The sequence below is a fragment of the Nerophis ophidion genome, linkage group LG19 (genome assembly GCF_033978795.1).
Source record: "Nerophis ophidion isolate RoL-2023_Sa linkage group LG19, RoL_Noph_v1.0, whole genome shotgun sequence".
Taxonomy (NCBI): Eukaryota; Metazoa; Chordata; class Actinopteri; order Syngnathiformes; family Syngnathidae; genus Nerophis; species Nerophis ophidion.
The window spans coordinates 15,491,395-15,504,518 of NC_084629.1; the positions used below are offsets into that span (position 1 = coordinate 15,491,395).

General features: G+C 37.8%; 1 protein-coding gene and 1 long non-coding RNA gene across 2 annotated transcripts in view; one reads left to right on the plus strand and one right to left on the minus strand.

Annotated features, from left to right (window-relative positions):
- Positions 1-13,124, plus strand: part of inpp4aa (inositol polyphosphate-4-phosphatase type I Aa) — a 40,590-nt gene that overhangs the window by 6,476 nt on the left and 20,990 nt on the right. The window contains exons 2-11 of the mRNA XM_061879297.1: positions 4,199-4,439; positions 4,533-4,577; positions 9,767-9,885; positions 9,960-10,076; positions 10,141-10,220; positions 10,276-10,393; positions 10,505-10,595; positions 10,665-10,812; positions 12,404-12,534; positions 12,630-12,734. Of these exons, the coding sequence (XP_061735281.1) occupies positions 4,310-4,439; positions 4,533-4,577; positions 9,767-9,885; positions 9,960-10,076; positions 10,141-10,220; positions 10,276-10,393; positions 10,505-10,595; positions 10,665-10,812; positions 12,404-12,534; positions 12,630-12,734 (1,084 nt within the window). The 5' untranslated portion in view covers positions 4,199-4,309. The remainder of the gene's footprint in view (positions 1-4,198; positions 4,440-4,532; positions 4,578-9,766; positions 9,886-9,959; positions 10,077-10,140; positions 10,221-10,275; positions 10,394-10,504; positions 10,596-10,664; positions 10,813-12,403; positions 12,535-12,629; positions 12,735-13,124) is intronic.
- The window catches only part of LOC133538045 (uncharacterized), a 28,808-nt gene continuing 15,871 nt past the window's right edge, over positions 188-13,124 (minus strand). The window contains exons 3-7 of the long non-coding RNA XR_009802921.1: positions 12,398-12,518; positions 10,694-10,789; positions 4,181-4,282; positions 1,057-1,117; positions 188-938 (exon numbers count right to left, since the gene is read on the minus strand). This is a non-coding gene — a long non-coding RNA (uncharacterized LOC133538045). The remainder of the gene's footprint in view (positions 939-1,056; positions 1,118-4,180; positions 4,283-10,693; positions 10,790-12,397; positions 12,519-13,124) is intronic.

A 13,124-nucleotide genomic window follows, 5' to 3' on the forward strand; every position in this document is an offset into this window, starting at 1 on the left:
AATAAGATTTAAATTTGATTCTACAGATTTTCTAGATTTGCCAAAATATTTTTATTTTATTTTAATCATAAGTGTGAAGAAATATTTCACAAATATTCTTTGTAAAAAAAAAACAGAAGAAAAAATGAAAAATGTAATTAAAATTTATTTATCATTCTTTACAATAAAAAACATAAATATACTTGAACATTGATTTAATTGTCAGGAAAGAAGAGGAAGGAATTTAAAAGGTAAAAAGGTATATGTGTTTAAAAATTAAAGTTGTATTTTTTGTCTAATATTGTCTTTCTGAAAGTTATAAGAAGCAAAGTAAAAAAATAAATGAATTTATTTAAACAAGTGAACACCAAGTCTTTAAAATATTTTCTTGGATTTTCAAATTCTATTTGAGTTTTGTCTCTCTTAGAGTTAAAAACGTTGAGCGAAGCGATATCAGTTTGCTAGTAAATAAAAAAAATAAAAAAAATAGAGGCAGCTCACTGGTAAGTGCTGCTATTTGAGCTATTTTTAGAACAGGCCAGCGGGCTACTCATCTGGTCCTTACGGGCTACCTGGTGCCCACGGGCACTGCGTTGGTGACCCTTGGTATAGATGTTCTCATTCATCATTCTCGTTTGAAAAAAATATGGAAGCTACCGCCAAGCTACTGAGAAATTAAGCTCTGTAGCTTAGCTTCATGTAACTTGTTACTGCCCGTCACTGTTTACCTGTAATGTTGTGACTCAATGAGCTCAAAGATGAAGAAGCTCGTCACACGCAGAGAATGATGATGAAGACGCCTGTCAAACACGTGTAGCCATGACGATGATCTGGGGCCACCTGAGTCTTCGCAGCAAACCCACGACGGCTTTCCCACAGAGCTTCCCACGGCGCCCTTCAGTCACACACACACTGAGTCTAATGTGGCGTAGTGGCCATGATGTATTTGTCATCTGTGACTGAGCAGAGAGAAGAAGCAGCATGCCATATTGTGCTCGTTGGTCGCTGACGTCAAAACACGTGTAAAAATAGAGCGCCGTGGCAGTACTCCTTAACACATGAATACACAGCTCTTACTTTTTTGCTAGTGCGACGTCAAATGATCAGTTGGCTGCATCATCCCTCATGAAATTCTGATCTGGAGACAAAAATAAAACAGTGAAACTGAAGAAACGTGTTGTAAAACAGAAGAAAAAATATTAAAAAGAAAAAATCTACCTGTTTTTATCAATATCAATTATTTACAAATACCGTATTTCCTTGAATTGCCGCATAACATATAGTATGCGCCTGCCTTGAATTACTGCCGGGTCAAACTCGCTTTGCAAAATAATTAGCGCATGCTCAGTATTACCGCCTGGTCAAATTCGTGACGTCACGAGTGACACTTCCCCTGTCATCATTTTCAAAATGGAGGAGGCTAATTTCAATACCGGTAATTTGAAATCGCATGAAGAGAAAAGATTAAGAGCTATTCAGTAGGATTTAAGGTCCAAGCTTACATCACACTAATTTTTTTAGTGCATGCCTTTGGTAAGTGCCGGAGTGAGAAGAGGTTTTAAAATAATTAGCGCATGCTTACTTTTACCGCATGCCTTTGGTAATCGCAGGAGTGTGAAGAGGTTTTAAAATAATTAGCGCACTGGCGGCAATTTAAGGAAATACGGTATTTGTATTAAGGTTGTTGGTATAGTAATACTAATACCGCGATACTAATGAATCATATTCGGTATTTTACCGCCTCTAAAAAGAACCGTTTTTAAAAAAAATATTAATTAATTTAATTATTTTATTATTTATTTTATTTATATTATGTTTATAAACTCAGGAACACATGAAAACTTTGAATATGACCAATGTATGATCCTGTAAAGACTTGGTATCGGATTGATACCCAAATTTGTGGTATCATCCAAAACCAATGTAAAGTATCAAACAACAGAAGAATAAGTGATTCTTACATTTTAAAAGAAGTGTAGATAAAACATGTTAAAAGAAAAAGTAAGCAGATATTAACAGTAAATGAACAAGTAGATTAATAATTCATTTTCTACCATTTGTCCTTAATAATTTTGACAAAATAAATGAATGAGAAACGGCTACGTTACGGCTATGTTACTGCATATGTCAGCAGCTAAATTAGGAGCCTTTGATTGCTTACTTACTAATAAAAGACAAGTTTTGTATGTTCACTAGTTTATCTAAGGACAAACTTGCAATAAGAAACTTATGTTTAATGTACGCTAAGATTTTTTGTAAAATAAAGCCAATAATGCATTTTTTTCTGATTCTGGCGGTCCGCTACCTTTATGATCAGTGTCAGAGTTTGGTCCGCATTGCCAGCAGTAAGTTTCCAGTGAGGGTTGAACTCCGCCAAGGCTGCCTCTTGTCACCGATTCTGTTCATAACTTTTATGGACAGAATTTCTAGGCGCAGTCAAGGCGTTGAGGGGATTCGGTTTTGTGGCTGCAGGATTAGGTCTCTGCTTTTTGCAGATGGCGTGGTCCTAAAGGCTTCATCTGGCCAGGATCTTCAGCTCTCACTGGATCAGTTCGCAGCAGAGTGTGAAGCGACTGGGATGAGAATCGGCACTTCCAAGTCCGAGTCCATGGTTCTTGCTCAGAAAAGGGTGGAGTGCCATTTCCGGGTTGGGGAGGAGACACTGCCCCAAGTGGAGGAGTTCAAGTGCCTAGGAGTCTTGTTCACGAGTGAGGGAAGAGTGAATCGTGAGATCGACAGGCGGATCGGTGCGGCGTCTTCAATAATGCGGATGTTGTATCGATCCGTTGTGGTGAAGAAGGAGCTGAGCCGGAAGGCAAAGCTCTCAATTTACCGGTCCATCTACGTTCCCATTCTCACCTATGGTCATGAGCTTTGGGTCATGACCGAAAGGACAAGATCACGAAATGAGTTTCCTCCGCCTGGTAGTGTGGCTCTCCCTTAGAGATAGGGTGAGAAGCTCTGCCATCCTGGGGGAGCTCAAAGTAAAGCCGCTGCTCCTCCACATCGAGAGGAGCCAGATGAGGTGGTTCGGGCATCTGGTCAGGATGCCACCCGAACGCCTCTCTAGGGAGGTGTTTAGGGCACGTCCGATCGAGGACACGTTGGGAAGACTATGTCTCCCGGCTGGCCTGAGAACGCCTCGGGATCCCCCGGGAAGAGCTAGACAAAGTGGCTGGGGAGAGGAATGTCCGGTCTTCCCTGCTTAGGCTGCTGTCCCCGTGACCGGACCTTGAATAAGCGGAAGAAGATGGATGAATTGATGAAATTATTAATCTTTTGATTATTTTCTGTTTTTTGTTTTTTTTTAAATTACATGTTGAGAAATACACTTGAATGTGAACTGATAGTATTTACTTTATGTTGAAATATTGTATGTTGACTGTATGAACAAACGTTCTTGGTGGTATGCATTTTGTTGTATTATGTTTGTTTTATTCATTATAGAATTAAAAATAAGTGACTGATTTAATATTTTTATTTGAAATGTATTACATTTCGTCTTTTTATGTATAATACTTGTGAATTTTAGTTGTGTATTTGTGTAACATTTTATTTGTTTTTGTTTCATATTGTTTTAATTCACATTACATTAGCTATTATTGCTATACATTTTTTATTTTTTTGTTTTCCTTTTTTGTTCAATAAATATTTTAGATTTGTATCTATTTTATTTCAATATATTTCTTATTTTCCCCCAATGCATGTTTTTGTCTTTAGCTTTGAGGGGTGCTTTAACATTGAGTACTAGTTTAATACCAATAATGAAATACAATCAAGCTACTTTGAACCTTCCTGATGCCTCCATGATGTTTATAGGATGTGTACGATCATTTTAATGCACAATAAGTGTAAACATTTTTGGTAAGTATTCGAACACTTCTCTTAATTACAAAATTAGGGTTTGTCTAAATAATTTTGCCCAAGAAATAGTAGCATTAAGCACTAAGTCATTTCTAGGGTTCCATCCCAGTAAAAAGCTATTGCAATACTTCCTGCACAAGACTAATTGAAAGTGTGTGTGGAAGCAGGAGAAGCTAGCAGGTGTATATTTAGACGTTTCTCGCTGTCTGCATTAGCGCGTTAACAGAGACACTAATTGCACCAGTGTAAATGCAGCCAGATGTTAGAGGGGATGACGTCAGCATCATCTGCCTTCTTGGCTGTGTCATCTGTTCCCATGGCGATAGCGGACTAATACCTGTTTTCCTCCTTTTAGTGACTCATGCGTGACAGCTGAGATCGAGGCACACAAGGATCACAAGGAGACTCGGGGTCCGGTTGAAGTCACTTCCACTTGATTCTGCAAAGGAAAAAAAAAAAACTCAGAATGCATCCTCAGCCTCGCCGTGACCCCTCCATGACCGGGAAAGATCGCAGCCCCCGCCACAGGCCGTGGTCGGTCTACCGGGCCAACACGTTTGATCTCTCGGCGGAGATGATGGGCCTGGCACTGTCAGGTAACCTCGGTGACTGTAACCGCAGCAACCCTTTTCCTCTGTTTATGATGAAAGGGTATTTCAATGGAAATCATCTTCCTATCTGGTCTACAGGAAACAGTCAGGATCCAGACGAGCCTGTGTTAGAGTTCAGTTTGGGTAAGTCCAACACAATACAACTTAAGACCCAGAGCCGTTGCACTGGGCACTCATATGGGACCTGGACCATAGGTCCAACTTAAGACCAAATGATCTAGGTCAGTGGTTCTCAAATGGGAGTACACGTACCCCTGGGGGTACTTGAACGTATGCCAAGGGGTACGTGAGATTTTTTTTTAATATTATAAAAATAACAACAATTCAAAAATCCTTTATAAATATACTTATTGAATAATACTTCAACAAAATATGAATGTAAGTTCATAAACTGTGAAAAGAAATGCAACAATGCAATATGCAGTGTTGACAGCTAGATTTTTTTTTGTGGACATGTTCCATAAATATTGATGTTAAAGATTGCTTTTTTGTGAAGAAATGTTTAAAGTTAAAAGTTCATGAATCCAGAATGATCTCTATTACAATCCCCAAAGAGGGCACTTTAAGTTGATGATTACTTCTATGTGTGGAGGTATTTATTTATAATTGAATCACTTGTTTATTTTTCAACAAGTTTTTAGTTATTTTTATATCTTTTTTTCCAAGTAGTTCAAGAAAGACCACTACAAATGAGCAATATTTTGCACTGTTGTACAATTTAATAAATAAAAAACTGATGACATAGTGCTGTATTTTACTTCTTTATCTCATTTTTCAACCAAAAATGCTTTGCTCTGATTAGGGGGTACTTGAATTAAAAAAATGTTCACAGGGGGTACAAAAAGGTTGAGAACCACTGATCTAGATAACTGGGGACTTACGTAAAACTTACTTCAGAGGGCTTGAGACTTCCTTGAAATAAAGACTGAGTAACTTGAAATTTGAGATGTTCTCAAACTTAAGACTAAGTGCCCAGAAAAGTAACTTGGTCTTGTACCCGCAAATTTGAGACCTGCCAAAAACTAAAAACTAAATCATTTGAAAACTTCATGTAGTCTTGTTACAGAGAATTTGAGACTTGCTCGAAACCTAAAGACTAAGTAACCTGAAAATTTTCTTTAGTTTTGTACCAGAAAATTTGAGATGTCCCCAAAACTTGAACTACAACCAGCTGGTTATTACATGTGTATGAATGTTTTCCTTCATCCAGGTCATTTTCATATCAGGACATTCAATTGATCGCAACTTGACGGTTTGGTTTGTCTTAGAAAGCGTTTTGCCTCTCATCCGAGTAGGCTTCATCAGTTCATGCACATAGCCTTGGCATGGCACAGCATAGATGGGCAAACTCTTCAGACCAAAACTCAGATTTTACCTGCACCTCAGGGAGAAACAGCGCTCCTTTGAGAACAAAAATGTACAGATTCTGGACAGGGACGACGGATGGTACAAAAGAGGAGTGGGGGAAGCCACCTCTGTCAAGGTTGAAAACCCATCCCTAAACAGAGGCGGTAGTCTATGACACAACCATCACCTCCCCCATACAACACTGTTCTTTCAACCATTCCTAAAATACTCTGCAATTTAGCTCCCAATAAATAACAGGAGTTAGAAACATTCTAGGGCTTCACGGTGGCAGAGGGGTTAGTGCGTCTGCCTCACAATACAAAGGTGCTGCAGTCCTGGGTTCAATACCAGGCTCGGGATCTTTCTGTGTGGAGTTTGCATGTCCTCCCCGTGACTGCGTGGGTTCCCTCTGGATACTCCAGCTTCCTCCCACTTCCAAAGACATGCACCTGGGGATAGGTTGATTGGCAACACTAAATTGGCCCTAGTGTGTGAATGTGAATGTTGTCTGTCTATCTGTGTTGGCCCTGCGATGAGGTGGCGACTTGTCCAGGGTGTAAGAGCCTTCCGCCCGATTGTAGCTGAGATAGGCGCCTGCGACCCCAAAAGGGAATAAGCGGTAGGAAAAGGATGGATGAATAGTTTTCACCTAGTACCAAATACATTGTCTTGTATCTTTAAAGCAGTGGTCCCCAACCTTTTTGTAGCTGCTGACCGGTCAACTCTTGAAAATGTGTCCCACGGACTGGGGGGGGTTATTTATTTATTTTTTTTTTCATAAAGAAATACAATCTTGTGTGCTTACGAACTGTATCCCTGCAGACTGTATTGATCTATATTGATATATAATGTATATATATTGTGTTTTTTATGTTGATTTAATAATTTAATCAATCAATCAATGTATTTTATTTCGGCAATCTTCACATAAAACAAAGAACAACAACAAAAAATAAAAAGAAAAAAACACTCATTTGAGCAATGATTGAGCCGAAAGGGTGTAGGTTGAAGCAACGCTTATATAAACCTACCACATCACAACAAGAGCAAGGTTCAAAATATATAAAATCTAAAACATGCTTCACTTATATTACTTTTTTTTTAACAATATATAAGCAACATATATGTAGCACACGTCTCATATACACAGTTTAACATTTAAATCAAACATATACATTTGTACACTTATATATATATATATATGTGTAGGTGTGGGAAAAATCACAAGACTACTTTGTATATATATATATATATATATATATATATATATATATATATATATATATATATATATATTATATATACACAATTTATTTAAATTCCATATAAAGTGGTAATATATACATTTTAATATAACCTATATGTATAATTATGAAATCATAAATTGTATCTCTATACATATTATATATTATTGTCTTTCTAAAACAATGTTTGCTCTTCTTTCTTATATTTACTAATGATAAATGATTTAAAAAGCTTTTTAAACTGGTTTATGTTGGTGCTGTGTTTTATTTCATCCTTTAAACAGTTCCATATTTTAACCCCTGCTATTGTTATACTCATTCGTTTCTGCGTTGTTCTACAATATTGGATCTTAAAAAGTAGTTCTCCTCTTAAATTATAATTCCCTTCTCTCTGTAAAAATCTTCTCTGTAACCCTGTTGGAAGTGAATCTTTACTTGCTTTATAAATAATTTGGCCAGTCTTGAGTTGGATGAGATCTGGTAGTTTTAAATCAAATGTTTTTATAAATAATCCGTTAGTGTGTTCTCGGGGTCCTGTGTTATGTATCAGTCTGATGGCCCTTTTTTGCATTATGAATAGTGGTTGGATGTTCGTCCTGTATGTATTTCCCCAAACTTCTAGACAGTAACTCAGATATGGCAAAACAAGTGTACAATAAAGAGTGTGTAATGTTTTTTGATTAAGAATGTGCCTTGTTTACCCAGGACAGCAATACTTCTCGCCAACTTCCCTTTGATGTATGTAATGTGTGACTTCCAGCAGATCCCGTGGTCCAAGATCACACCCAAAAATTTGATTTTGTTTACTCTTTCTATACTAACATTGTCTATATATAATTTTACATCTATATCATTTCTCTTATTTCCAAATAACATATAGTTAGTTTTATTTAAGTTTAATGATAATTTATTAGCATCAAACCATTTTTTTAGTTTACACATCTCCATGGTGACGGTCCTCAGGACCTGCTGCAAGTCCACATCAGAACAGAGTACATTGGTGTCATCCGCAAATAACACATATTTAAGGTTTTCAGTTACTTTACAAATATCATTTATATACATGATGAACATCTTGGGCCCTAAGACTGACCCCTGTGGTACCCCACATTTAATATTTAACCAACATGATTTTTTTTGTGATATCTGTACAAACTGCTTTCTATCAGATAAATAACTTTTTATCCATTCCAGAAAAATACCCCTAAAACCATATTTTTCCATTTTTCTAATAAGAATACTATGGTCTACAGTATCAAAAGCCTTCTTAAGATCTAAGAATACTCCTATTGTATATTTATTTTTATCAATACTATCAGTTATTTCTTCAATTAAATCTGTTAATGCTTGTGCTGTTGATCGATTATTCCTGAAACCATACTGCCTATCTGTTAATAATTCATTTTTTTCTACAAAGCCATCGAATCTATTTATAAATATTTTTTCTAATATTTTGGAGAACTGTGGTAATATCGAGATTGGTCTGTAGTTTTTGAATAAGTGTCCGTCTCCCGCTTTGTGAATAGGAACAACTTTTGCAATTTTCATTAGTTGAGGAAATACTCCCATTTCAAATGAAAGATTAAATAGATACGCTAATGGAGCACTAATTCTATCCATCACATACTTTAAAGTTTGCATGTCTATATCATCCACATCTTTGCTTGTTTTGTTCTTAAAACTTTTGACTATGTCCCTGATTTCTCTTTCTACTACTGGTTTTAAAAACATTGTTTTAGGGTTTGGGTTGATATAATCTGCTGCATCTATTTTTGTCCCTTCTACCTTTATCTCTTCTGCTAGTTTCGGTCCAATATTTATAAAATAATCAATAAATGTATTTACTATCACCTCCTTATCCTTAATCATGTTGTTATTTTCCATAAAGTATGGTGGGTATTGATTATCATCAGTTTTATTTCTAATAATACCATTTAATATTTTCCATACACCTCTTATATTATTCTTGTTATATTCCAGTTTATTTATATAATAATCTTTTTTACACATTCTGATTGTATTGATTAGTTTATTTTTATATTTTTTATATTTATTTTCATTTACTAAAGTTCTATTTTTTATAAATTCCTTATATAAAATATTCATTTTTTTACAGGCATTTTGGAGTCCTTTAGTCATCCACGGTTTAAACTCGCCGTCCTTTGACTTCCTTTTATAATTTACTACTGGACAATTTCCATCATATAGTATTTTAAATGTGTTTAAGAATTCTTCATAAGCTGTATTAACTTTTTTTTTATCATAAATAGTATTCCAATTTTGCTTTTGAAAAAAAACAAAAAAACAAAATTTTTCTTTTATTAATTTTTGGTGCGGCCCGGTACCAATCAGTCCGTGGACCCGTATGAAAAAAAAAAAAGAAACCCCCCTCCCGGTCCGTGGGACAAATTTTCAAGTGTTGACCGGTCCGCAGCTACTAAAAGGTTGGGGACCACTGCTTTAAAGGACTCACTCACTAAGGTAAGTCCCTTTATTGTCAGATAATTTGAGATTTCATCTGGAAATGGGCTAAGTGTCTTATCACTGTTGATCAGGGACTCTTTCTAGTTCTCCATCAAATAACTCAGGACTTGCTGAATCCTTTGTCTTTTCCAATTCTCCTATCAGAACTTGGGATTTGGATCATTTATTTCTAATAACTTCTAAAATGTATGACAAAAAAATCTTCAATTTTGTTGAGTTTGACTTCCTATCCTCCAGTCTGCAGTGAACTGGTGACGCCCACTGTGGACCGTAAGCCCAGCAGCTTTGTGGCTGTGAGCTGCACCACTCCCCCTCAGGCCTTCTGGACCAAACACTCTCAAACTGAAATCATAGAGGTATAATCCAGCACATTCCTCTGTCTTCTATGAGAGAAAGAACCATTTTAGATCTTCCTTCATGTTGCCTCCAGGGCACCGGTAACCCCAATTTCTTGAGCAGCGTCGCCTTCTTCCAAGACTCTCTGATAACTCAGCAGACCCAGGTCAAGCTATCAGTCTACGATGTCAAGGATCGCTCCCAGGGCACTGTAAGTCACATCCGGAACTGACGCGTTCTTAGTGAAATCCTCATTGTGTCTTTGTCTCAAACAGATGTACATGTTAGGCTCGGCCATGTTTTCCTTGAAGGAGCTGCTGCAGGACAAACATCACCGCCTGCATCTGACTCTCAGGTAGAGCCTCTTCTTCAGAGGTGAATCATTGAACTTACTTCTTGTATGACGCCAGGTCGGCCGAGAATGAGCGAGTGGGCAACATCACGGTGATCGCCTGGCAGATTGAGGAGAAACGCGAGCAGAGAGCTCCTGTTGCAAGACTACAACGAGGAGACACCATCAATGGAAGGGTGAGGACAAATTCCGAGTCAGAGTTTGTTGAGTTGGTATTCCCTAGTCCCTTTCCAGTTCTATACGAAACAGTCAGAAGTAAACTAACAATGACCATGGTGGGGTTTCAGATGGTTCTTCCTGTCGATGAAAGTCTAACTGAGTCCAAAGGAATCAAGTCCAAGTCTTCGTCCTTGTGTAAAGATCCCCTACTTAAGGCTGGTGAGTTTCAAGAGCGAGTCCCTGGGCTTCCTGCTGACTTCCTACTGAGTCACTCAATTCGTGTTTTAGTGTTTGGGGGCGTCATGTCGCAAACTTACCGTTTCCCCACCACGGACGGCAACCATCTTCGGGTCCTGGAGCAGATGGCGGAGAGTGTTCTCTCGCTGCACATCCCTCGACAGTTTGTCAAGCTGCTGCTAGAGGAAGATGCCGTCAGGTAGAGTTTGAAGCTAATCATGTTTGGACGGTCACACTAATGTTATTGTGTGTTAAAACTAAATTCCTCAACCACCTAAAACAAACCAGCACCTTCTGTCTGAACATTTAGCGGTTTTTGAAACAGTGGACCTTTTTGCCAAGAAGCCCCAGTGAAAATCGCAGTTAAGCTACAGATAACATCTGGTCAATCCCCTGGCGAGTCTTCTATAGTCGCCGCGGGGTCGACAAACGCAAAATCCCTCAGGAGTCTCTAATTTGCGCTGGATCAAAAATCATTAATTCATTACAGCATTAATGGAAACTAGTTGCAACTTTCTTACATCTGATACAATACAAATATTAGAACCTATTGATCTGACCAATAATACACCTATGCAGTGTGTTTGCTTGCTTTTTAAAAACTATTTAAATTATAGCGGGCTATCAGCAAAGAAAAATGAGCTGCACTGTGTTATAAGCCGCAGGTTTCAAAGCCAAGGAAAAAAGTTAAAATATGCGGCATTTCTTACTTGTTTATATCGACAAATATGCTGTTTTAGACTGAATTGTGTTCAATTAAGAACAATTAATACATATGCCGAGCTTGTGTGTCATTGTGTGCTGAGCTGTTGTGTAGCCGCGACCTCCTTGTTGCCTATAGCCTACCATGTTTACCTTCATCATACTTTCAATAAAGAGGAGCTCTACACAAGTAAACATGCTGCACAACTGCTTGTATAGATTATAGATGATGCAACATGATATAATCTGATATTTCTTTTTTTTTTCCGGATATTGCACCGATAGTCAATAACAATATCGGATTGGAGCTGTGGCTGTAGTCAACCTTCTGTTTAAGTTTTTTATTTACTTCCCAAGATGGCAGTAGCTGCATTTAAAGTAGTAACGAGTGGCTCAGCATCCAGAAAATGTGCCTTTAATTTACAATGCTGTTATTTATCGTATGAACGTTTTGCCAAATACCAAAATAAGAGCTGAGAAATAAAAGGAAATAAAACTAAAAGTGGCCTAAGACTTTTGCACACTTTCCTCTTTTAATATTTAAAAATTTACTGTTGATAGCCATATTTTACTGAGCAGCCAGGAGAGAGAGGTTAGTACTGTTGTTCCTTGCTAAACTATTCTACAGTAAGAAAGGAATTCATATGGCCCCATTTGTCACAGTTTACCTGACACATGAAACGTGACAAATTGGGGGTCAAACTATGCACATTAGCCGCCAGAGGGCAGTAAAGTATTGAATATCTTAAAATGTGTTTTATGGTAATTTCAACTTTGACCACAGCATCAGTTGCTACGTACAATGTCACTTTCCTTAATTTTCAGCAGACTGCATTGCAAAATGATTAACCCTCCACCCCTTTTTTCTCTCATGTGCGATTTACCCACTAATGGGACCATATGAATCCCTTCCCTACTGTAAGAAAAAAATGGTTTTATGGTTATCATCACACTTTTCCGCTTTGCTATGACTGGTTTATGAACAACAAAGAATCTCCAGTTTAGGTTGCATACCATACAGGTAGCTAACATGATGTGCAGAGCGTGATGCGAGTTGTTTAATATGTATGCGTGCTACGTACCGTTAGGGTGTGCGAGCTGGAAGAACTTGGCGAGCTGTCGCCATGCTGGGAGAACCTCCGGAGGCAGATCATCACACAGTACCAGACCATCATCCTCACCTACCAGGAGACCATCAGTGACCTGCACGAGTACAAAGGTCAGAACTGCAACTTTAAAAGTAACAAACTTATACGTCGTTTACATTTGATACAGAAGATGAAAAAGATAATGTGTGTTTCTTCCCCCTTTTAGGTCCTTCTTTTAAATCGAGCACACTAAAAGCGGAGCGAAAGTTGGAGTTCATCCCAACAAACCTGCACATACAGAGAATGAGAGTTCAAGGAGAGACCGGCTACGGTAACTTGATCTTGCATAAACACTAACTGACCAAAATATTAGGTAGTGGAGGTGTAATGGTACATGTATTCCATTTTTCTGAACGGTAGTATCTCGCGCATCGTTTTCTAATACGAGCCTAGTTTTTGGCTCGCTGGACTCATGGTCAGTGATAGTGCCGAGGAGAAGCTAGAGCTTGAAAACCCTCAACTTTGTAAATTATTACATATTATTTCATATATTTATTGACATTTTTTATTTGACAATTTCATTTATTGGGGAATAATTTGCTAGTAGTTTTCCTTAATGTTTAATTTAAAAATATCCATCCATCCATTTTCTACCGCTTATTCCCTTTGGGGTTGCGGGGGCGCTGGTGCCTATCTCAACTACAATCGGGCGGAAGGCGGA